This window comes from Erpetoichthys calabaricus, chromosome 6, assembly GCF_900747795.2.
Source record: "Erpetoichthys calabaricus chromosome 6, fErpCal1.3, whole genome shotgun sequence".
Lineage (NCBI taxonomy): Eukaryota > Metazoa > Chordata > Cladistia > Polypteriformes > Polypteridae > Erpetoichthys > Erpetoichthys calabaricus.
Genome location: NC_041399.2, coordinates 27,727,799 through 27,755,142, shown reverse-complemented (window position 1 = coordinate 27,755,142; position 27,344 = coordinate 27,727,799). Strand labels below are relative to the sequence as shown.

Below are 27,344 nucleotides of genomic sequence, written 5' to 3'. Positions count from 1 at the left end.
TGGGAAATTCTGGAGGAAAAACTGGTGTAGTCCACAAGAAGTCCCTGCCTTGGGAGAAGATTCCAAAGCATAAAGCCAAAGCTGCACAGGAATGGCTTAAAAACAACAACATGAATGACCTGGAGTGGACGAGTCAGAGTCCATATGCATATGTCATATCGACTGAGAATTTGTGGCTGGACTTGAAATCCTCATTCATCCTGAAAGAGCCTGAGCAGCTTTGCAAAGAAGAATGAGGAACAATGGCAGTGTGCAGATGTGCAGAGCTGATAGTGAGAGACTTGTGCACATAAAGTCACAGCTGGATGTAGAGTAGGTGCGTCTACTAAACACTGACTTGTATCTGAAATCCGAGATCCATTGGCACCCGCAGCAGCATACTGGCTCCAAGGATGCCCTCGGCTGGATGCCAGCTAGGGACCAAAAAAAGAAAGGAAAAATAGACGAGAGCAGGCCATTCATCTCAACAAAGCTCACCAATTCTATCCACTTAGTTCTTCAGACAAGATTTCATCAAACAAGGTTACACCCCGAAAACAACAGACACTCAAATAAGAAGAGCTACTGCCATACCCAGAGACAACCTTCTGGAATATAAAAACAAAGACAACAAGGATCGCATCCCCCTTGTTGTCACCTACAACCCACATCTTGAAACACTTCGAAAATTATAAAAGAACTTCAGCCAATACTAAACAATGACCAAACACTGAAAAATGTATTTCCTGAACCTCCCCTCCTGGCATACAGACAACCACCAAACCTTCAACAATTAATTGTCCGAGGCTCCCTAAATGAACCAACAGAAAATGGCACATCTCCATGCCTACAGAAAAGATGCAAAACATGTGCCCACATCTATGATACAGACCGTATAGTTATACCACACTGCCGACTCGAACATCACATCAAGGGATCATTTTCCTGCAGATCATCTAATGTAGTCTACCTAATTTTCTGCATGAAATGTCCTGACACTGCACTCTATGTGGGAGAAACTGGACAAACACTCCGCCAGAGAATGAACTTACACAGGTTCCACATTAAACATGGCAACACAGATGTTCCTGTGGCGGCCCACTTCAACAGCCATGGACACTGTGAGAAGGACTTTAAGGTCACAGTGCTTATGGGCAACTTCAAAACACAGCAAGAGAGAAAAGAATGGGAAGTTAAACTCATGCTAAAATTTAATACATTACAACATGGATTGAATAAAGACAAGAGTTTTATGGCCAGATATGAGGATTGTTTACATCTCTCAGAATGACAGACAACCTGTCTACAGACCCACATTGTTTTGAAAAACTCATTACAAACTTCAAAAGACTTTGTTGGACAGTTATCTTATCCAGAGATCTTGACAATACATTGTTCTTTTCTCTCTTGCTAAATTAACCCTAGCCTGAATGAATCTATTAATTTTTTACATACAAAATCTCTCATTTAAAGATTTACCAATGTTGTTTCTTGTCCTAGAGTGTGTATATAAACATAGGAAACTTCAGTTTCTGTATTACATCTTGCCTGAAGAAGGGGCCTGAGTTGCCTCGAAAGCTTGCATATTGTAATCTTTCTAGTTAGCCAATAAAAGGTGTCATTTTGCTTGGCTTTTCTCTACATTCATAATGGCTAACACGGTACAACACCCTAGTACTACACTTAGTTCTTCTAAAATTATATTAAGTCGAGTTTTGAAGGTCCCTAAAGTCCTACTGTGTACCACACTACCAGATAGCTTATTCCATGTATCTATGGTTTCCTGTGTGAAGAAGAATTTAATGTTTGTGCAAAAGTTTTCATCTGTGTCCCCATATTCTTGATGAATTCATTTTAAAATCACAGTCTCAATCCACCATTTTAATTCCCTTTATAATGTTAAACACTTCAGTCATGTCAGCTCCTAATCTCCTTTTACTTAAACTGGAAAGGCTCAGCTCTTTAACTTTTTGTGTAGCCCTGGAATCTGCATACAGCTATGTCCTTTTTGTACCCTGGAGACAATCACTCCACCAAAGAATGAACTTACACAAGTTCTACATGCATCATGGCAACAGAGATGTTCCTGTAGGAGCCCACTTCAATAGCTATGGACACTGTGAGGGCTTATGGGCAACTTCAGAACACAGCAAGAAAGAAAAGAATGGGAAGTCAAACTCATGCTAAAATTGAACACATTACAACATGGTTTGAATAGAGACAAGAGTTTTATGGCCAGATATGAGGATTGTTTGCATCTCTCGCACTGACACAGACAACTTGACTCCAGACCCACATTGTAAGGAAAAACTCATCAGAAACTTCAAAAGACTCATCCAAAGGTCTTGACCACACATTGTTCTCCTCTCTTGCTAAATGAATCTTAGCCTGGAGAGGTCTATTAATTTTGTACACCTAAGATGTCTCACTTAAAGGTTTTCCAATATTGTTATTTGTCCTAGTGTATATATAAACACAGGGAACTCCAGATTCTGTATATTCCATCTTGCCTGAAGAAGGGGCCTGAGTTGCCTCAAAAGCTTGCATATTGTAATCTTTTCATTTAGCCAATAAAAGGTGTCATTTTGCTTGACTTCTCACCACTACCCAGGAGACCAAAACTGCACACAGTAGTCCAGATGAGGCCTCACCAGTGTGTTATAAAGCTTCAGCATAACCTCCTTGGACTTGTACTCTACACATCAGGGTGCTATATAACCAAACATTCTGTTAGCCTTCTTAATGGCTTTACTTCCTATGTCAAATAATTTATATGTGAGAGGCTCCAGTGTAAAGTTGTGTTTGCACTATGCATAGTCACCTGCAGTACAGCATGTCTTTTCCTTAAGGCGTCTTCATGAGACAATTTATCTTTAAAATGTTAGTTTTATTTCAATGTATGCCTTTTTTATCTACACAGTTTTACAATACTTGATTTGTTTAACATATAGAAGAGAAGAAATAACACATATCTGACCACAAGATGAAAGACAGTGCTAGTAGCCTCATTTATTACATGCATTCTTAGAGTAGCTATCAGTATGTACTTATTCATCAAATCCCTTGTGCATGTTGAGAGTCCAGCGTTGCAGGCACTCCTACACAGGTTTACAGGACAGATCCACCCTGCCGAGAATAATCGGAGCCACGAGCGTCCACATGAAGAGAACCAGGCAGATCCATACAGAGCTAATCTTCATCCAGGCTAGAAGCCAACTGCTTGGCATGACTGCCAAGTCTGATTTAGGGCTGTGGAGACAATGCATCATAAGTATTAGCACACTTGGAATTCAAAGCGGGATAGGCTGAAACTGACCCAATTATGTTAAACAACACAAGCAGTAATACCTTTTGATCCCAGTTGATTGCGGTTTTTCATCACACTACCAATTGTAATAGTGTGAAGGTCCCCAGCACTGGCTGGATTGAATCTTGAAAGTCTTAACGATTGCTTTTAACCTTTTTTCTGCTTCAGTGGCTTGTTTTCCTCACCTGGTTAAACGCAGATTCCAGTTCAGTTTAGCTCACAAATGAAATGTGGCCAGAATCTTGGGTTCTTAGGAGGCAACAGCCTGCCTATTTGAACAAAAATATTAGGCTGGGTATAAAATCACACAGAATTTAAATCCTCATAGCAGTGGGGTAAGTGGGGGTCCACCACAATATGTGTAGATTTAGTGCTGGCATATTACCAGGATCAAAACTGAGGGCCTTCGTTCCTTTAGTTTATTAATTCGTACAATGCTGTGCTATTAGCTAATGCTCTAACTAAAACAATGTTGCACTCTGTAGAGCTAAGCTTTATAAATATTTCAAAACTGTTAACGTTTACCTATCTGGATGCAGACATCACACTGTAAGGAAAAGAAAATTATTTTCTTTAGATTTCACATTAAATAGATACTTTTGAGCAAAGCAGCTGGTATCATGGACCTTCCATTTCTGAATTTGTATCATCTTTCCCCTCATGGGCACATCTTACTGAAGTTCAAGACAAATGTGGGATACCGCATGGGCAGCATTTAATGTAAGAGTATGAACAGACAATCTTGTGTCAGGATGTGAAATCAAATATTAATAGTGTGGATGAATGGTGGATGAATCTGCAAAGGATAGTATAATGTTCTAAGCATGACTCGTTCTTTATGTCATTTTTTCTAGTATTTGTCACCAGCATGACCTTGGGACTTCACCATGCGATCCCGAATTAGCGAACAAGGGGTTACACTGCTTTAAAAGAGGTTCTTGATGTAAAGAACAATGGGAGGGAAGTCACCATGGAGTGCACTATATGCTACAATTTACAAAGTTTATATTGACCTACACCTAGGGTTACAAGACATCCAGCAAAAGGAGGACATGGTGTTGCGTCCTCTGTCTGGCAGACATTGCTTAAAAAGGTGAAGATGTCTGGCTTGCATCAATCACTGACTTGACTGTGTTATTGGCTGAAATCGCAAGCTATCATCTCTATGTTTTACATAAATTATCTATGTTTTATTGAAAACAAAACATGGCTACACGCCTATGCTGACTTCGCCATTTTGTGTTGTCCATACTTGCAGTAGTCTTTTATTTAAATACGTCGTCCAGCAGTAAAACTAACAAGAGGAAATGTGTTGTGTCCATCTGAACCACTAGGGCTAAACCTTGATCTTGATAGCTTAATTGAAAGCTTATAATATGATTCAGACTGGTGAAGTAAAACATGTGGCTCCACAGAGTTATTAGGGTTTGTGTCTTTCTCATGGCAAACTGATCGAAAAGGTGACAAAAAAAGAAGAGCATCAACATCTGCTGAGTGTGAAGCATATTGCAGAACCTGATGAAAAGAAGAAGAATGACAGCTCAGTCTTCCACTGCGTGTCAAGCATGGCATCCTACTGATACCCTCAAACTGCTGGGTTAGAACCTTGATCATGGGAAGACCGTGTGGTTTCTAGTATAGGATTATTTAGATGAGTTGCAGGTTTTATGTGAATAAAATATGTAAACAGAAATGTCAAGCTCATTATAGAAAGGCTAACATTGTAACCAAAGTTGTATTTGGCATTTCAGGTGTAGGCAAGTATTGTTAGGCCAGATGTTAGCAGTGGGCATGTTAGATGTTAGATAAGGAACAATCTGAGGGCTGATGAGTCAAATGCTTGTATAGTGTGTGACGGATGGCCAGGACCATTACCCTGCCGGGACGCCGGCTTGGTGGAAGGACCGAGGGAGACGTTATCTCCCCCGAGATGCTAGAGGGGCAGCGTCCCTGGGTTGCTACAGCACCATGGATTCCCACAGGGCCTGACGGGACTTGTAGTTTAAAGCAGCCTGGTAGGGCTCCATGTTTGCCACCAGGGGGTGCTGTAGGTGCAGCTGGGTCCTTGGAGGAACCTCTTCCACCACATCCGGAAGTGCAGAAGGTCAAGAAACACCTGGAACACTTCCGGGTGTGCTATAAAAGGAGCCACCTCACCACCAATCAGGGAGCCAGAGTCGGGCAGTGGAGGGCAAAGCTTGTGAGGAAGAATGAAGGGAAAGAAGAGAGAGGGAGCGAGAAGAAGAAAGAAAGGACTGTGTTTACTTGTATTTGGTGCTTTGTACTGTGTTATGAAGTGGGGACCAAGAGGAAGACCCTTCCCCACTAAAGAATAAAGATTTGCTGTTTTGAACTTGTGTCTCAACCAGTCTGTGTCGGGGTTTGAGGAGCGGTAAGCTCCCTGGTGGTCCACAAGTGCCATGACTATATAGATTGTATAAGCTTTAAACTGAGATAAAACAGTTGTTTGCTTGTAAGGAGACATAAAGTATGTGATTTGGCCTGTTTCTAATTAGTGACTGTGAATCTTTGCTGCTACCTGGTAATAATCAGGGTGGTCTCAGTGACCTGTGATGCAGTTGTCCAATTTTAGCATGATGCAGATTTTGTTTTATATCAGCTATGTGACCCCCCACCCCAAACCCCCCATGTCATCCCGTTTTGCCTAATCTGTTGTTAAATGATACGTTTCGTACTTCTCAAGTCGAACTTTTTGCAAACTTTACAAAGATACTGTATATACATTTATCAGACAAAATTGTATTCTAAAGTTAAACACTTTCTAGAAATAAAAAAATTGCTTGCCCAATGGAGGTATGTGGCACAGAGGAAAAGTTTAAAAATATACCAAAAACATCCTTTTTTTCAGGCCAAGACAGTCGCCGAGTATTGATCCGCGCCTTCCATGTTTCTGACACATGATTGTGACAACAAAAGGGATCTGGAAATAATCGTTTTATGGCATATTCCTGGTACTATTTTTTTAGGTGGTAAGGATACAATTTCGAAAAACAACCACGTGGCACAAAAAGTTTACCGTGACTTGATCTGTTAGGAGGAAACATTGTTCAGGGGAAATGAAAGGTTGTTGTGCAGGAAGACTTAGGCCAAGTTTATACTTCACGTGACACGAACGCTACTGCTACACAAGCATTGTACTGTTCATACTTGCGTGCATACTTTACGTAAATCTGGAAGTTTCCGCCAGGTGGCAGTGTGAGATATCATCACGGTGAGAACAGGTTCAGCTTTGCTGTGTTGAGAATTGCCTGAAACACCCATTAAATACCGAGGACACCTTGCCGCAATATCTCTGAAAAGGATGTTTAATGATTAAATCCATCAATCCAGATATGCACCCATTCCAGCTGGCATCGGGGGCGAAGCAGAAACAATCCCTGGAGGGGGCATCAGCTCATCGCAAGGTGAACACAAGCACACACGGATACACTGGTGTCATTTTAGGTCACCAAATCCTCAAACCTTTATGTCTTTGGAAGGAAACTGTAGCACACTGTGGAAACCCACCAGGAAAACATGCAAACTCCAGGCAGGGAACACCAGGGACGCGACTCCCAGCGAGGCAGACCATGCTGCCCCCACATGTGTAGTTATTATCAGTATTTACTATTTAAACCAAGTTAATGACTTATCTGTAAAATGTAACATATATACTTTAATGCATTTCATCATGAAGGTGATATCAAGTAGAAATCTAAGGATTCTAAAAGTGCAGAGAGCTGGAATATCATAAATGTAACGTGCTCTGTGTGGCGATTGCTGCTGTCAGGTCAGGAGGAAGCCCCAGAAGCACATGGCGATTAACAACTGGGTTAGTTTTAAGATGATGTTTACTACGGTCTACTTTAATGATAAAGTAAACTACGAGGTTAAAGTTCTACATTTTGAGATTAAAGCTGAAATATCCACTTTAATCACAAAATAGACCTTTTCACCACATCCTTATTATTTTTCTCTGTGGTTCAAATACACTGCCGTACATTCTGGTGCTGCTGTGAAAGTGCAAAAAAAAAAGAGAAGGCACAGAAGATGGCATGTGAGACTTTTAAAATGTATCGTGTCATTACGATGGGGAATATGCGACGCTTGAATATAAAAGCACCACAAATGCATTTGTATTTTGGCATTTTGTTTCACAACATCGAACCATTCATCAAACATCGAAGCACACACATCGATCCTGTAGCATCCCCAAAGCGGCTTTCTGTCACATTTAGATAGTAAACAGAGACTCTGGCGTCACATTCCAACTTTTAGAACACTGCACCCCCCGTCTTTTTTCTGGTACTGCAACTTGCGCACGCGGCGCGTTAATTTCTGAGGATGACGCGTCAAATGAATGCTGGGAATGCGTGGCAGCCATGATGCGTTCTGAGCGTGAAGTATAAACAAGCACAAAGTGTTGCACAGCTGGTCTTCTCTTAAAATGATGGAATCTCATAATACTGGGGATCAAAAATGACAGATATAAACTATTTTGCAATGTGTTTGTAATCGCAAGACGCAGATCAATACTCGTTTTGTAAAGTTTGTAAACTTTTCCTTCAGACTCCATACCTGGCAATGTAAAGCACAATTGAGGCAAGATATATGTCAGTCAGTGTTCAACCCGCTATATCCTAACACAAGGGTCTGTTGGAGCCAATCCCAGCCAATACAGGGTGCAAGGCAGGAAACAAACCCGGGCAGGGCGCCAACCCACACCAAGCACAATTAAGAATCGCCAATGCACCTAACCTGCACGTCTTTGGACTGTGGGAGGAAACCGGAGCACCCGGAGGAAACCCACGCAGACAACGGGAGAAAATGCAAACTCCACGCAGGGAGGACCTGGGAAGCGAACCCGGGTCTCCTAACTACGAATAGCAGCACTACCACTGCACCACTGTGCCGCCCGCAAGATATATATATATTTTTTTTTTAGTTTATAGAAAGCAAATAACTTTAGAAAACAATTTTGTATGGCTAATGCACATCTAGAATGTTTATGAAGAAATAACTTCCACTTGGAAATTATCAAAAACGATCCTTTATGCTTGCCACTTACAGTGGCATCCTAGCTCAGCTGCCTTCAGAAGAAAAGACAGCAAAAGACTCTGTAACTGCTGAAGGTGAACCACCTGACGTGAAGCTTGCTGTGCGGACGTTGATTTCAATCATTCAGGTTGTATCATTTCATTTAACCCCTACTGTTTGATATGTCTGGTTTCTCTGCAAAATGAACACATACAGGCGAAGGGGAAATGCAGTTTGTTTCTACCTCATTGAATCTACCTGGTGTTCCCTGACATTGGCAGTCACCAAGGGGTTAGAGGTTGTTTTCCTCCCTAATCCCAGTTCTGCAGGTACACAAGGAAGCCCCTCTGTTCAGGCCTCACAGTGGTGGAAAACGGGGTGAGGCCGAAAGGAAATGTCACTGACTGTAAGCCGTAGCCCCCAGAAGTGTGCGGCCTGTTAGTGTTGAGGTTCTCAGGGGTGAATATTGCAGGGTGTGCATGTAACACACGTTTAAAACTCTAAGGCAGGGGTCTCCAACCTTTTTTCCCCTGAGAGCTACTTTTACAGAATGAAAATGTTTTCCAACGTTTATTCTCATAGCTTATTTCAACCCAAACAAACTGAATAAGCTTGTTTTGCCTGAACATTTACAAGATGTTGGTGTCCACAACTCACATTTTGCATTAAAACATCACAAAAAATATTTAGTTCACCTGCAAGTGCATTTTGTATGTCTGTATGCATTTTCTAGTGTATCTCACACTGTTGAATTAAAACATTGGTTCCTGCCTTGTGCCCTGTGTTGGCTGGGATTAGCTCCAGCAGACCCCCGTGACCCTGTGTTAGGATATAGCGGGTTGGATAATGGATGGATGAATGATGTCAAAACAAAACAATACAATTACAAATATACAGATATTACTTACTTATTAATTTGTCATTTTGTTCCATGTCACCGTGTCACTTTATTCACATGTCCAGTTACATGTGTGATGTGTTTTTTACTTAGTCAGATGACTGGCACTGCATGGAATCAACAAGAGAAGTGTCTGGTGGAGTGGAGCCACTTTGGTTCACTCTTCTGGGGTCATTTAAATGTTCGTCTGTCAGTCTTGTTCTGAACTTTGATTTCATGACATTCATGTCAGACTCACAGGGGTATGGAGACCCAAACGAAGCAAATATTTTCAGAGCATCTTGGTAAAGATTCTTATAGTTATCTGGCTCTACTAAACTCCAGAAATGCTGTTGAGACTTTAACTGCACATTATTTTGAAGGTTTACTAATATATCTTCTTCTATAATACGTTACCGTGGCTGTTCGTTTGTCTGTCCAGCAGAGGTGTGACCAGAACATCATGTGTGGGTGGGCATTTGGCTTGTCTGGGGGGGGGGGGGGGGGGGCAAAAAATATCCATCTATCCAACCCCATTTTTGTAGGGGGGTCAAATAATAATAACAACATAGTTTTATATAACATATAAAAGCAAAAATTGTGGCATAAATCATAACCTATTGTTCAATAAAATTAACAGAGGCAATGGAACTTGTATTATTATTTTTTTGTGAACAAATATAGAATTACATCTACAAGGTAAATATCAATAAAGTCAAATGTATACAACATGTGAGAGCCAATCAGGTGTTCTTCAGGGATGGAGTTCTGGACAAATCCAGTCACTACATACAAATTCTCAATGTTACAACGGTCCCTGGTACCATCACTTTTAATGTAAAATCAGCTTTTTCATATTTTTGTCCTGATATCTTTTGCCACCATTTTGGCAAGAGGCTCAATTATTTCATTTTGAATTACATTGGATGTGTATTTTGCGTTGTCTGGGATGTATTTTACAATTTCTGCAAGTTTGGCATCTTTTTTGATTGTGTAATCAAAGAACTTAAGGAAAAGTCCCTCCTCCCCACCTTCGTGATTGTGACCACGCACTGCCAGTTCATTGACTGCAAGGTGCTGAACGCCATCCCCAATGCTTTTCATATAATATCTATTCTTTTCTATCTGGGTTGGACCCAGTAGTTGAACTATGCTTTCACCCGTCTCTGCCCGGCGCCGATACTCTTGCCATGCAGACATGGCTCTGTCGTGCAGGATACTAGACGCGTGTTTGTGGAAGCCGCCACTGTCTTTTTCTAGAGCTTTTTACCAATTAGTGTAGCCGTGTTTGGTGAATATGTCCCCGCGGTCAGAATTGGAAAAACTAAATTTGCGGCAGGCAAAGTAAAAGCTGGCATCATGGACAACAGAATATTCAAGCCATGGTCGAGTCTGATACCAGCTTGCACTAAAATATCTGAGTGTCTTTCCGAATGCGCGCTTGGGATAATTAATTAAAATGGGCTGGGATGGACTATCCATATTTAAGTCAGGCAGACCGGACTGTATATTTTGTTGAAGGCAGAGGTTTGGAGTACCCGACACGGGCGCAGAGCTGGAGGATTGTGTAGGCTTAGCCACATCTTTTGGACTTTCAGTTCCCGACGTGGGTGCGCTGTGCTCCGTGTTGGTAGCAGCGGTGCTGGGCTCAACCGTGGAGCCAGCAGCTAGCGGAGGGACAGAGGTTGATGATGTCTGCTTTTTAATAAGCCACCTATGCATAGCCTTTGGTGTTACCAACCAGAAAATGAAAGAAGAATGGAACGTTAATGCTGTTTTAATTAAAGAATGCGGTCAATAGGTTCAAAACGTACTGCAAAATGTGCGGCGAAGTGAGCTGTAAGCAGCACGGTGCCTGTCTAGTGTAGGAGTCACTGACGGATTCCACCCAAATTCAAACGGGACAATTGGAAAGCAACTCAGTTTCGAAAATCAAATGTTATTCTTCTCCAGAGTTTTCATTGGACAGAGAGAGCATTTCGCAGGGTGGACACGGCTTGTCTCTGGGGGGGGGGGCAGTGCCCACCCCAGCCCCCCCGTGGTCACGCCTCCGCTGTCCAGGAGTTTAAGTCACCTGCAGCTCGCAAACCGTTTCACCTATTGTCTTGTAATTTGGTACACATATACTACGTGACGTCTACTATCCGCTTTCGGGGTGATGATTTTATTACTCTTTTTATTTTATTTTATTGTAGAATCAACTCTCGGCAGCGCGCAGCATGCGTACGAGCGCCGTTGTCATTCCCTACCACTTTCGCTAATCATTCTTGAGGCAGATTGATGACTTAAGTGCCAGATTAAGTGAAAAATTAAAGAGAACGTACTAAGTAATTGCAACACAAAAACTAACTTAATCAGTTTTAACGTGAAAAGATGCCGACGAAAGAAGAGAAGCAGGGGGCCGCTAGGGTGGAGTAAAGAAGAGCTGCTCAGGAAGCAGCAAGCACATCAACTTCTGAGCAAACGAATGGTAAACGTACAGAGAAAGAGGATGAAAACTATGAGTGCTCAAGTCAAGTGTATTCACTGCACGTAATTGTGCAGTGCGCCGTTACTGGTAATACAGTAATCCCTCGCTACTTCGCGGTTCACTTTTCGCGGATTCACGACTTCGCGGATTTTATATGTAAGCATATCTAAATACATAACGCGGATTTTTCGCTGCTTCGCGGGTTTCTGCGGACAATGGGTCTGTTTACTTGCTTCCTCAGTTGGTTTGCCCAGTTGATTTCATACAAGAGATGCTATTGGTGGATGGCTGAGAAGCTACCCAATCAGAGCACGCAGTTAAGTTCCTGTGTGCTGCTGATTGGCTCAGCGACGGAGTGTTGCATTAACCAGGAAGTCTCATCTCACTCATTCATCATTAGCGTGCTAATGCTTCAGGGGCCGTGTCCAAGCACCAACAGAAGATGCAAATGATTGCAGAAAAAGTAAAAGTTTTGGATATGTTGAAGGAAGGGAACAGCTACACCGCTGCAGGACATCGATTCTCTTTATTTAAAAAGGACGAAAAGCATATAAGATCTACGGCCGCAGTGTCCTTTAACCAGGGTGCAAAACGAGTTGCAAGTGGACGTGATAAGGCAGTAGTCTGGATGGAATCTGCTTTAGGAATCTTTGCAACAAGGTCGACGACGTCATGACCGCCTACAAGCTGCTACGTGTACTTCGCTATACAGTAAGTGTAAACTTATCTACCGATTTCATATTGCTTATCAGTTGTCCCTGTTTTTAATAGAGTAAATGGTGGGTTGTAAACAATACAGGGAGGGTTTAAAAACGTCCAAATACACGTTAAATAATTAAATAAATATAGTGTCCCTACTTCGCGGAAATTCAGTTATCGGCCTTGGAACCTATCTCCCACGATAAGTGAGGGATTACTGTATATAATATCCAATGTCTGTCTCTCTGTCTGTATGTCTGTCCGCTTTTCATGAGAGAACTACTTAACGAATTTAGATCTGTTTTTTTTTTCTATAATTTGCTTGAACATTCCAGTTGATTTTGTGACTTCTCTCATTTCGCTATATATCAGAGTTTGCTAGCGGTACCAATTTATTTGTGCGAATCCAAGATCCACTCAGTGGGCCGAAGGGAGGAGCCTTCCTCACCCATTCACCAGCTTTGGGGTGTGTTCCTTAACTCCGCTAGCGAACAAGAGAACAATTGAATTCAACTTTGTTTGATATTTAAAATGAAGTGTTACTTAGGTCTTGATGAGTTTGAGTCCAGGTATTCTCTTAAGTGTATGCCACATTGGAAAGATAGATTGAAATTCAGATTGTGGATCGTGATTTTGTGTTAAAAGGATCGTGATATGACTTTTTGGAAAGATCGCCCACCCCTAATTTGACTAATCAAGTTTTCAAATTTATGAAGGATTCATTAACCCTTTGGTGAGCTACTTGGAAAGGGGTTGCGCGCTACCGATAGCTTGCGAGCAACGTATTGGAGACCCCTGCTCTAAGGTATCGTTTAAGGGCATTTCTTGCCCACCAATCACAAAGAAGCACCTAAAAGGATTATATAACACATTTTGTGAAAAGGTTACACATACATACAGGGTTACAAATAATTCATGATTCAACAAAAAGGTTCTAAACATTTATGATTTGTAAATTACTTTGGATGAAGGCCAGAGCTGGTCCTAACAGTACTGGAAATAAGCCAGGGACCAAACCTGAGTGTGTGGCCAGTATGACACATGCTGGCTCAACTACACACCCATACTTAGAAAGTGCCAATTTAGAGTCACCCGTCAACCTAAAATACACATCATTAGGATATGGAAGGAGAAGTGACATATCTGAACAAAAAAACCTTACAGATACGTGGAGAACAGACAGAAAACCAGGCATGGGTTTTGATTTTTTGAAGCTGAATCTGGATGTTTTTGCTCACCACAGTGTCTTAACGTCACCCACTCAGTGGGCTGGTTAGACACTTTGACTACTTTTTGTGAGATAAATCAGCATTCAAATCCCTCAATGAAGATGACGTGAATGCTGGACCAGATATGTCATTGTTGTTTACGTGTGCCATGGCCACCAGGTGCATTCTGCTGGGGATAATGAGAGATAAACAGACCTCCTGCCTTCCACACCAACTCCAGCCTAACCCCATAATATGAAACTTGGCCAAATCTGAAGTCTTTTAGCCTCAGTTTGAATTCATGGATTAATGGATGTTGGTCCCTGTATCACTGTTGTGAACTGAGACACTTTTTCCAATCTTAAATCATTTTTTTCTTGTTGTTCGTTCAAGATCTTCTAGACAGCTTTAAACTCTGGGAATATTAACACTTGAGCACTTTGTATGAAAAATGTAGTTATGAACCAGAGAAAATTCTTTCACTGTTTCATCCTGAGTGTGTCACATTGCCATTTTGTAAATGTGTTGCTAGGATCTGCTGCACTTTTACTAGGGACTGCCTCCCAGAAGCCACCATGCTCCTCATCACAAATGCCTTGCTCTATAACCTCAGGTGGCATTGCGTGCTGAGCCTGAATTTACAGGTTATATCCTCAAACAACGAGTTCTTAGCGATTGTTTAGTGTCTTGTGCTAATCGACTTATAACTACCCTCAAGTTCCTTTTTTTTTAGCTAGTGTCTTGGCTTTGGTATAATCGCGTTCCCCAGTTGCTAAATTCACTCTTTCAAAATCATTCATGATTTGGCACTTCAGTTTTGAAATTATTTTCCCTAATCTTTAGATTTTCTCTGCAACTTCCTTGCCATATGTGCATCTTCTGATCTGGTCGACCCAGTACTAATAGGTTACCAAATTCCCTCCTTTTCAACAGGCAATTCAGGAGGTTCTATGGGAACTAAAAAAGCAGGTGGACTTTTCCCAAGCTGCCATCCTGTAGATTATCCTGGATAATACGTCTGGCATATCAACCACTGAATATCTATGGTTTAGGAGATGAAGCTCCTCAATAGAAATTAACATCTGAAGATGGGGAAGTCAATTAAAAAGAAATAGCAGGGATTACTTTGTTATAATACTTGGGATAGGTAGGAGTTAGGTGCTCTAACTTGTTAACTGTAAAGTATATCTTACCATCTATTAAGGAAAAAGCAAGATGAGCTACTGGGAAATGCTAGCTATTGGATAGCCTTTTGTTTCTTTCTATTGTAATTATAAATGTCTTGTAATTAAAATCTATACTTTTTTTATCCCATTATCAAAATAAATGCTCATATTCCATTCATCCATCCATCCATCCATCTTCCAAGCCCGCTTATCTAGAGGAAGGGTTTGACGCATATTTACTAATGGATATTAATTACTACCAGTCATTTTCGTACAATGTTCTTCTTTCTATTTTTATATTATGCAGTTATCCCTTTGCCTGGTTGCTATATCTCACCTCCTGACAGTGCAGCATTATTGCATATTTTCGACAAATTAATTTAAATTTCTTAAATGTGTTGATGTAAAGACTATAACACTATAAATAATAAAGACCTTGTGTCAATGCACAAAAAAAAGATCTCCAGAGGTATCTATTCCATAAAAAAATGTGAATTATTCGCTATAAATCTGCCTTCTACCCTCATTATAGACATCGCTTTGCCATTTAATGTCATGGTCTAATTACAGGCATCCTTGATCTCAAAGATCATGATATGACACCTGGAGTTATTTTACTTCCTACGATGAAACTCTACCCCAGGCAAAGACTGCTGCACGCTCTTGATTAGAATGACAGTGTGCACTTGCTCGATGAAGTTGAAACTTAACCATCAGTGATTCTCAGCTGTAAACCTGAAATTACAATAGACTGGAAGGAGCCTTTCAGACAGCCATTAGAATGCATGCTGTTAACAAGCTGAATAAGGATGCCGCACATCAGTTATTATTTGTCTGCAACATGGAATCCTCTCGACATGAAAGGATGTGATGCAGGCAACAGACAATTGTTTGTACTTTTCTGCTAATTAGTCCTGCTTTAGTGGATTCATGTGTCCCAGGTCACTTGTCTAATAATGAACAGCTGTATTTCTTAGTTATTTATTTTTAAATGAGCAATTGTTTATTGAAACTCTCTACTTCAGAAACAAAAACAACTTTTCCTAAGCAGATTATCTGTTTTAAGATTTTTCCTTATTTAAATGAAGGTTCAAAGCATTTTATGTTTCTTAAACATGATGGTTGATGATCACAAAACTGGCTTTTAGGAGACAGACATACAGACAGAGAAGGACAGAAGGCACTATAGATAGATAGATAGATAGATAAAAGGCACTATATAATAGATAGATAGATAGATAGATCGATAGATTAAACAGGCTTCTTAATAATGTGACATTGTAATTTAGTGACATTAACTGTCACATCAGGACAGAAATTAAACCAATTACTTGTTTTGTTGAAAAGGAAGGAATAACATGAAAGGGAACACACATTACAGACATCTGAATATTAATTTGTTATTTTGATTACAGTGGTGCTAGAAAGTTTGTGAATCCTTTTCAATTTTCTGTATTTTGTATAAATATGACTTAAAACATGATTAGATTTTCATGTAAGTCCTAAAACTAGATGAAGAGAGCCCAATTAAACAAATTGCACAAACAATATATATTTGTGTGTGAATCTTTGCTTTCAGTAAGTGGTGTGACCTCCCGTCTCACTGCAACTGTTGATTAGCCCTGCACATTGGCTTGGAGGAAGTTTACTGCGTTCCTTTGCTTGCTTCAGCTCCTTCCACAACATTTCTGTGGCTTTGAGGTCAGGACTTTGACTTGGCCATTCCAAAGTGTGGATTCTCTTCTGCTTTAACTATATTTTTGTAGAATGACTTGTGTGTTTATGGTCTTTGTCACGCTGCATGGTCAACTTCAGTTTTGGTTCAAGGAGAGAAACCCTGACATTCTCCTGTAAAATCTGCTAGTACAAATCAAAATTCATACTTCCATCAATGATAGCACTTTGTTCTGGTCCAGGATCAGCAAAGAAGGCCCAAACAATGATACTGCCAGCAACACGTTTCACAGATGGGATAAGATTCGTATGCTGCAATGCAGTGGTTGTAATAGTCCTATTATCTGGTCCTCAGAACGTTCTTCCAATAGCCTTCTGGCTTATCCACGTGCTCTTTAGCAAATATTAGATAGAAAACAATGTTCTCCTTGGAGAGTAGAGGCCTCAATGCAACCCTGCCATCCACAGCATTGTGTTCTTCTGATGAATGATGTAGTTGTTTCTTCACCACAGTGTGTATTCACCACATCTCACTCCCTGTATCTTCTTTTTGTTCCTGAATTTAAAATTGAGACTGAAGGGAAGAAGATTTGCTACTATGGAAGAAGTAAAGGAAAAAATGCAAAAGGCTTTAGACATGGTAACAAAAGAGGAACACAGGAAACAGTCGAAGCGCTGGGACAAGAGAATATTTTGAAGGTGGCTGAAGAGGAATTTCTGTAAGTTTTACAATTACGTTTCTTTTGGGTCCTATTTCATATGTATGTGCTGTCATGAAGGTGGGTTGTCTATTCTCCAGAGTAGCTCCTTTGGAGCTCATCAGACCCTTCCTTGTTACTGTATGTGCATCATCTGTTCCTGGTCATGTCTTGTCATTCAGGTTATCGATTACTCTGTACATTATAATTAAATAAGCATGTAGTTATTTGTTATTCTTACAATCATTTATCCCAGCTAACAAAGGGAGGGCAACACTTGAGTTCTATACATGAGTGTAGTGGCACGCTCAGGAAGAGCAAACACTTCACCGCCATTCCAGGGATGCAAAGTCTGACCTCGCTATTTGTTTCAGCAGCCAGCCTTTCCAGCTAGTTGAACTGTACGAGTGCCTCTTTAGACCGCTTATACACTCATTCAGCCCACTTTCTAACAGGATCACTCGCTTGAGATGTGTTACATATATTAGGTATGCCTTTTTTGTTTTAGGGCAGCCACTGCAAATGATGAAATTCTTGCAATCCTGCAAAGTCTTCAGTCTTGTGGAATAAGACGAATGCTTTATTTGATGCAAAGGCCAAAAGCCCAGCAACGCAGGAAACGTTGTATGCTGGTTTCTCTCCAAAACGCCAGTCTGTACAAATCAGCTAGTCATCAATCAGATGAACAAGGAAATCTGTATCAAACGTTTTTTGTTTCAAAAGTAGTCTTTTACCTTCATTTTCCAGAGCTGTGTTTGAGAGCTTTTTCACATCTGCAGAAGCAGATGCTTCAAATCATCATTAAAGTCCCACAAGAATACAAAGTGCTGGGCCTGTAGTTTCTAAGTAGCTTCATTATTAAATAAATGCAAACCCAAGCAGCTATTCTTATACTGTATATCAAGTATGTGTATTTTAAACTTTGAAATAAAATCAAGAGGTTTAATAATTGCTTTATTGTCTGATACATTAAAAGCTTGATCAAAACATTTGCAGTTTGTCTTTGCTTAACTTCAAAACTGTCTTTGCGACTTCAGTGTCATGGAGCAAGCTTGTTTCTTATTGAATGTGCAGTGGGTTCTCAAAATGCTGTTCTGTGCTGGTGAGCATTTTAAACACAGTGAGTGTTTATAAAACTTATTCAAATATCATCCCTTTAGAGCCCTCAGGTAGGGATGATCTCCGTCATTAAAGGTATGATGGCACAGTTATAGAAGATGTTAGGAAAGAGCCATGGTCTCATCTCTGGCTCATTTAGTTTTGTTTAATCATTTTGTCTTCTTTTAAGTAATATTTTGTATAGTTTGTTTTTGATTATGCATTTGTTTTATTTTTATAAATTATTTGAGAATATTTCGGTTATTCATTTTATATTGTCTTCTGTATATATTGTGATAAACCCCAGGCATCAGTGAGCCCCAAACCCCAACACGATTATCAAACACAGTCCTTTATCAAAAATAAACGAAGGTTTTATTTAAATACTTCAGAAAATATCACCAATACGCATAAAACACTGGTCTTTTCTCTCACCACCACACTGCCCTCCTCCAGTCAAGTGTTGCCTCTCTACCACCCAGCTCTGACCTGCCTGTGTAAGGGAGTGCGGTCCCTTTTATTACAGACACAGGAGTACGTCCAGTGCCAGGGCAAGTGCCCGAAGGAAGTACTTCCAGGTTACATGGAAGTCCATTATTTGAGCAGGGAGCTTGTTTCCCTGGAACGCCCTCTTGCGGCACCCCGTGACCCCAGCAGGGCTGCCCTGTCATTATACATTTCCTGGCATGCCCTGCTGGCTTCCCACTGGGTGGGGATGTCTGGACTGCTGCCATCTAGTGTGCTGGGGGAATAACAGTTCCCTTGCGATCTCTCTGCTTCTATAGGGGCTGTCCGTCCATTTCTTCCTTTCGGGTCTGCTTACTTTCCTGACCGGGATGTCCGTGCAGCCCGTGTGACATCTACAATATATATATTGTCACATATGCTTGCCCAGGCATCCCCTGACAAGCTCGACTGAGGTAAACACTACCACTCCAGGGCAAGAGGGGGTGCTGTTTCTAACAATATCCTCTTTTTTTTCCACAGCCTGGAGATGATGCCCAGTTAGCGCTCATGTGACTGGCTGTGACATCACAAACAAGTCCCTCCCCCTCCTGATCACTTCCCAATAAAAAGCGGTAAACCAGAAAGGTGGCGCCTTTGAAACAATCAGGAGCTGAGCACAATGCAACTGACAGAGTGAGAAAAGATAAGGATGTGGTTTTGGCACCTTTTGAGTTGTGCCTTAAGAACATTATTTTACATTATTTTGGCTTTCTTTGTGCTTTACATCTCAATTAAACAGAGTTACTGGGGTATTACCCAAACTTTTCTCCCTGTCTCCTGACTGCGTTCTTGCCGCCGGTCACAATACGTAATATATATTTATACATGCACATACAGTGGATTCAGAAAAAATTCAGACCCCTTCACTTTTTGCACATTTTATTGTGTTGTAGATTTAAATTTTGGCCATTCATCTACACTCAGTAACCCATAATGACAAAGGGAAAACATGTTTTCATAACATTTTACAAATTAATTAAAAATCAAAAATCTCTCATTCATGTAAGTGTTCAGACCCTCTATGTTAAAGTGGATGGGAATTGTCTGTAAACTGTTATCTTCAGTTCTTTCCACAAATGCTCTTTGGGGTTTAAGTGTGGGCTTTGGCTCGACCACTCAAGGACATCCAACTCCAACGTTGTCTTGGCTGTATTCTTTGTTACTTAGTATTGCCTAATCTTATTTTTATATTTTTCTTTTTTCTCTCTTCATCTTGTAGAACACATTGACTTACATCATTTATATGAAAATGCGCTGTATAAATAAATGTTGTTGTTGTTGTATGTGTTGATTCATTGTCAAGCTGAAGGGTGAACTGTTGCCACAGTCTGAGATCCCATGCACTCTGGAGGTTTTCTTTAGAGACCACTTTGTATTTCGCTGAGTAAATCCTTCCCTTGATTCTGACTTCTTTATGTGTCTGGCTTCCAGTCGGCCAAGAGTTACTGCTTCAGGTGGAGACTGTGGAAGATTGTGGGTTCACTTCCCAGTTCCTCCCTGTGTGGATAGCGCTTTGAGTAGTGAGAAAAGCGCTATATAAATGTAATGAATTATTATTAGTATTAGCCCCACTACTGTCTTGCCTGAATTCTTTGACTAAAAGGTGAACCATCACCCCAGTTTAAGGTCATATGCAATCTTCACAGATTTTTTTCAAGGTCATTTCTGTATTTGGCTGCTTTCATCCTTTCCTCAGTTCTGACCAGTCTTCCTTTCCCTGATGCTAAGAAGCCACCCCAGTGCATGATGCTGTCGTGACCATGCTTAACCATAGGAATGGTAATAGGAAGATGATGAGCAGTGACTATTCTTCACCAGATGTATTGCTTAGAGTTCTGCCCAAAAGAGTTCAATTTTTGTCTCATTGGATCAGAGAATCTTTGTCCTCATCCTGTCAGAGTCCCTTAAATGCCGTCATATGCCTTTTAGTTAGGATTGGCTTCTGTCTAGCTACTCCGCCACAAACACTACATTGCTGCTGAGATGGTCATCCTACCAACAGGTTATACAATCTCATTGGAGGACTTCTGAAGCTCTGAAGAGTGACTATTAGGCACTTCTTGCCCGATTACTCAGTTTGGCCAAACATCTTCCATTTCACAATTATTGAGTCTACTGTTATCCTGGGGACACACAAAGCTTTCATTGGTTTTAAACCCGCACCCTGATCTATGACCCACCACAATCATATCAAGGAGGTCGTGGACATCATGATTTGATTTTTGTCCCGACAAGCAGTGTGAATTGTGGACCTACTATCCATAGATGTGCGCCTTTCTATGTGACGTCCAATCAATGTCATTTGCCACAGGTGGACTCCAATAAAGTTCTGGACACATCTCAAGGAGAATTAAAGCCAGCAGGATGCACCTGATCACAATAATGGTGTGCGATAGCAGAGGATCTGAATACTTATATGAATGAAGGATTTCAGTTTTTGATTTTTAAACAAATTTGCAAACCTTTCTAATAAAAATTTCACTTTGTCATTAGTTATTCTGAGTAGACTAATCTGCAAAAATGGCAAATTTGTCAATTTAAAATTAAATATACTTCAGAATAAAGTGTACAGAAAGAGAAGGGGTCTGAATACTTTCTGAATCCACTGTATACTGAACACATTGGATGCAAAACACCTACAGAGCACTGAAGCTAATGACATAACAGACTAACAGAACAAGAAACGATAGTGCAAATGGCAAATGTAAAAACTCAGTTGTTTCGGAATATACATCACTATAATGCTAACAATTTGGATGGTTTTGCCAAACACATGCCAATTCAAAGGCACATACAGTGCCCCTCCATAATGTTTTGGACAAAGACGCATTTTCCTTTATTGTTTTACCCCACTTCTCCACAGTTTAAAATGACAAATCTGATAATTTAGATGTGATTAAAGAGCACATTGCAGACTTTCATTTAAGGGTATCTGCATACATTTTGGTCCTGTCATGCAGAAATGACAACACGTTTACTACACAGTTCCCCCAATTTCAGGACAAGCAATGGCAGGTCTATTAAAGATGTCATATTTAGTACTTTGTTGCATATCCCTTGCATGCAGTGACTGCTTGAAGTCTGTGATTCATAGACATCACCAGGTGCTGAGGATTTTCTCTGGTGATGCTCCGTCAATCTTGTAATGCAACCATCTTCAGCTCTTTCTTGTTTTGGAGGCTTATTCCCTTACGTTTTCTCTTCAGCATATGGAAGACATGTTTAGCTGGATTTAAATCGGGTGACTGGCTTTCCCAGTCAAGATTTCTCCATAATTTAGCTGTGTTGCCTTAGCAGTATGTTTGGGGTCATCATCTTGTTGTACAATGAGTTTGGAGGCATTTACTGGAACTTGAGCAGATGTTTCTGTTGTGACAGATTGGGGGCGCTGTCGTCCCCTTGAACCCTCAGACCACATGTCAGACACCAGATAAAAGTCCAATAATGAATTTATTATAACAATAATGTGCACAAAGTATCTACACTCCACAATACTCAATAATCAATAATACAATTCACAATCCTCCACTCCTAGCAGCTCAGTCACCCTTCCTCCCAACTCAGCTCACTGATGGGATCTCCCACAGTCCTTTTATAGTCCCTGACCTGGTAATGCCTCTGTCCCTCAGTCCATGTGACTTCCTAGCACTTCTGGGTCAGATCAAAACTCTTATTTTTCTTCAGCCCAGAAGTACATCATTTCTTCCGTCCCCGTGACTAGGAAGTACTTCCGGGCTATATGGAAAATACAATTCCCTGTTCCTCCTTGCAGCGTCCCCTGGCAGTCCCCACTGTATCCAGCAGGGGTGTGAAGAAAAACTCCAAGGTCCATGATACCCTGCTGGAATTCGGGGCACCTCCACGTTGCAGGGAGGGCTCCATCTGGCGGCTTGGGGGTATTGGCCGGGATAAACTGCCGGCCATATATCACACTATACACCTCAGAATTCATTGTGTCAATGCAGTCAGCAGATACATCCTTAATAAAGAGAAGTGTGTCAAGACCTGCGGCGGCCATACATGCCTAAGCCATAACACCCCCAGCACCATGTTTAACAGATGAGGTGGTCTGCTTTGGATCTTGGGCAGTTTCTTGTAGACTCCACACTTTGCTCTTGCCATCATTCTGATGGAGGCTTATCTTTATCTCGTCTGTCAACAAGACCTTTTTCCAGAATTCTGATGGCTCTTTTAAGGGCTTTTTTCTCAAACTGTGATCTGCAATCCTGTTTTTAGTGGTTTGCATCTTACAGTGTGGCCACTGTATTTCTGTTCATGAAGTCTTCTGTGGATAGTCATCTCTGACACACATACAACTGCCTCCAGGAGACTGTTTATGACCTGCTGGACAGGCATTTGGGGCTTTTTCTTTACCAGAGTGACGATTCTTCCATCATCAACGGTGGAGGTCTTTATTGGCCTACCAGTCCATTTATGAATACTGGTAGGTCAATGTTGTTTGTTCTTGTTTTTCAGCCTCATAATGGCTTCTTTGACTTTCATTGGCAACTACAGACTCCAAAGGGTAGAAGCAAGCCGAGGTATCTTATGAAGCCATGAAACACTCCTGATGATTCACAAACACCTAAGGTGCCAAGAAATGGGGGAACTGTGTATAAAAGGAGTTGTCATTTGTATATCGTGTGACCAAAATGTAGGCAAATTCCCTAAAATGAAAGACTGCAATGTGCACTTTAATCACAAGTCTGAATTGTTTGATTTGTAATTTTAAACTGTGGAGCAGAGGGATAAATCAAGTAAAAATGTGTCTTCGTACCAAACATTACAAACGGCACTGTATGAGTTATAGTTATGTTGAATGGACAGCCCTGACTTAAAGTATAACTTCAGCATCTTTAAAAAGGAACTAAAGAGGAACAGAATCATCAAGGTAGGGCCAATTATGTCCCACAAGGTCTAAGAACACTGTGAAGTCTACAGTAACTCGACTGACATTACAGTACATGCCCCAGTTCAATACAACCACTGACATAAAACTACTTAAAAGGCTGTCCATAAACTCTTTAGTAAAATTGTTTTTCTGCCTTGACAACAACCACAGCTGTGCTAAACAATCCTTACTCTATCTTATCAAAAAGAGAGGGCATGAGAGGGGAAATAACATAAGGGAGGACTTTCAGTTGGCATGCCGTTTCAAATGTAATAGCAGAGAAACAAAACGAGAACAGCTTCTGCTCAACATATTGAGGTTAAAATTGAAGAGCTACTTTGTTGAATCAAAATATTTTTTATTGATTTTCTGCTAAACCTCAATTAAGCATTACATTATGCTAGAAGATCTCTCAAATTATAACATTGCAAGATATGAGAATTAATAAAATTAGTATTTCTTGTTAAAGTAACATTAGAGTGGCTACTGCATTCATGACGGTATAATGAGTGCTTAACAGTTGGATACATGCCAGGGCTCTTTACTTTAGATCTAAAACAGATGGGGCAAAGTGGAAATAATTAGTTCTGATGAATATACAAAAAGATGTCTAAAGTGAAATTGGATTTAAATTAAGAATGCATGAAGTATCCCACCACCACAATAGAAACAGTAGGCTGGAATAACTCATTCAAGAAGAGAGTAGATGATAGAATTGCTATTATGGCATCCTTTTACAGCAGAAATATAAAAACAAAAGGAACAATGAAACGGTGGCTCTGATGCATAGCCTCATGAAATAAATGGTCTTCGATTATAAGACATGGCTTATATTAGGACAAGGATGGGCAACTTCAGTACCAGAGAGCCCTTGCATCAGCAGGTTTGCAATTAAACCAATTATTTACTCTCTGTCTGCAGACTGAACGCTTGCTTAATTAGCTTTTTGTTCACCAATATGTTTGGAAAATTAAAAGCATTGTAGCCAATGTTGTAAAATATTGTTTTGAGCTAAATATTAGCTGAGATGTGAATTGTTTCACATTTTTTAATAAAAATGAAAGACTGAATTAGCAAAAGCTGCCCAAATTTGGGGTGTTCATAAGAAATGTAAGTATTAACTTTGTTAGGCAAAAGTACATAATAAATAAAAATAGCTGCATTATTTAATTGAAATATTAAAATGTGTGCTTCATGTTCAATGTTTAAAGTTTAAAAAATTTATGGAAATTTGTCATTCACCCACTGATAGAGGTCCACAGTGGGCTAGATGCCTAGAAAAGGATCAAAATCCAAAATAACATCAAATTCATTATTGCTAACCTTGAAATAAGTCTGAAATGATACCCTACATGCTGATGTGTAAATTTGGCCATTTGTAACCTTCTGGGAGCAGCTCTTAGAGAGCTAGGACCACCAGTAAAGAATCAAATATCAAAATGGCATCTTATTCATGATCAGCAACCTCAATATAGCATATAACCTATGCTAAACCTTACTGCTCTAGGGGAGATTGTCCCAGCCATAAGTCCCACTTCATTATCTCTTGATGTTGTTCCCACCCACCTCTGCCATCATTGGCCCCAGTATACTGTCCATTATTAATGCAAGTTTAGCTTCAGGGTTGGTTCCTGCTTGTTTTAAGCATGCTGTGGTTCAACCAATCCTCAAGAAATAGGGGCTTGATCAAAGTAGTTGTAATAGCTATCTGCCAATTTTAACAAGCTATCCTTTATTTCGAAAATACACGAGAAGTGGTTTTATCACAGTTGTTGTCAATTCTTGACAGTAATAATATCATGGAGAAATTTAGATCACGAGTTAGCCCTCCTGCAGATTTGAAATGATCTGTTGATTGCTACCAATTGTGTGGATGATGCTGTTTTGGTGCTGTTGGATCTCTCTGCTACTTTTAACACAGTTGACCACAAAGTATATTGAATTGCCTTGAGAATTATGTAGGCCTTCGTGGTTAACTTCATACTGAACCAAGTGAACCATGCAGGTTAATACTGCAAATGAATACTCATCGACTGAAACTGTTTGCAACGATGTCCCTGTAGGCTCACTCCTTAGGTCGTCTCTTTTTTCATTATATTTACTTCCACTTTCTTTGCAAATAAACATAAGTAACAATTAATTTAAAGTCTAAATAGTTCCTAACTGAAACATGCCTTCTTTACTGATACAAATTTTCCAAGTGTGCTTGTTAGAGCAATTTATGTTTTGTTTAACTCTTTTAAAGGTAGTCATCAGGCCTTATCGGAGTATGTCTTGCATGTTTGTTCAGGTGCCAACTGTGCCCATTCTGTTAGAATTTTGCAGCCCTTTCAGAGGTAATGATCAGGTAGCCAGCGTCTGGCTCCTGCTATAGTTTTGAAGCCAAGGTTGTCGGCTTTGGCCATATTTGTCTGTTTGATTTGTGCAGCTTTTTCTATGGTAATAATCTGGGAATTACAACAGGAGTGGAGCTTTTGAAGTGGCTCGTGGCCTTTGCTAAGGTATTCTAAAATGCAGTCCTTTCATAGAAAGAGTTGATAGGTCCTTGGCCCTTGCTAAGGTGTTCTGAAGTTGCTTTTTATTTTATCTCTATCCCGCTGAGAGGCAGTGACAGGCCCATGGCCTCTATTGTGTTTGATATTTTAGTCACAGGAAGCAGACGGTGATGGTGCGGGGAACCTCTTCAGAACTGGCCGATGTTAAGAGTGATGTTCCACAGTGGTCAGTGCTAGGGCCGCTGCTATTTTTAATATATCTAAATTATTTAGATAGGAATATAAGTAACAAGCTGGTTAAGTTTGCAGATGATACCAAGATAGGTGGATTAGCAGATAATTTGGAATCCGTTATATCATTACAGAAGGACTTGGATAGCATACAGGCTCCGGCAGATTTGTGGCAGATGAAATTTAATGTCAGTAAATGTAAAGGATTACACATACAAAGTAAAAATGTTAGGTTTGAATACACAAAGGGGCAGTCTGAAAATCGAGAGTACACCTTATGAGAAGGATTTAGGAGTCATAGTGGACTCTAAGCTATCGACTTCCTGACAGTGTTCAGAAGCCATTAAGAAGGCAAACAGAATGTCACATTATATAGCACGATGTGTGGAGTACAAGTCACAGGAGGTTCTGCTCAACCTTTATAATGCACTGGTGAGGCCTCATCTTGAGTACTGTGTGCAGTTTGGGTCTCCAGGCTACAAAAAGGACATAGTAGCACTAGAAAGGTCCAGAGAAGAGCAACTAGGGTGATTCCAGGGTTACAGGGGATGAATTATGAGGATATATTAAAAGAGCTGAGCCTTTACAGTTTAAGCAAAAGAAGATTAAGAAGTGACATGATTGAAGTGTTTAAAATTATGAAGGGAATTAGTACAGTGGATCAAGACTGTGACTTAAAAATGAGTTAATCAAGAACACGGGGACACAGTTGGAAACTTGTTAAGAGTAAATTTCGCACAAACATTAGGAAGTTTTTCTTTACACAAAGAACGATAGACTTGGAATAAGCTACCAAGTAGTGTGGTAGACAGTAAGACTTTAGGGACTTTCAAAACTCGACTTGATGTTATTTTGGAAGAAATAAGTGGATAGGACTGGCAAGCTTTGTTGGGCTGAATGGCCTGTTCTCGTCTAGAGTCTTCTAATGTTCTAATGATGTCTGAATGTGAAACAGATAAGTACTGCAGGAGGTACACATAAATCAAGGCTAATAATTTAGGCATTTC

General features: G+C 40.4%; 1 protein-coding gene across 1 annotated transcript in view; it reads right to left on the bottom strand.

Moving 5' to 3' along the window:
* Nucleotides 1-3,077: 3,077 nt before the first annotated feature.
* The window catches only part of LOC114653866 (serine incorporator 1-like), a 145,120-nt gene continuing 120,853 nt past the window's right edge, over nt 3,078-27,344 (bottom strand). Inside the window, exon 11 of the mRNA XM_028804430.1 lies at nt 3,078-3,228. Coding sequence (XP_028660263.1) covers nt 3,078-3,228 — 151 coding nt within the window. The remainder of the gene's footprint in view (nt 3,229-27,344) is intronic.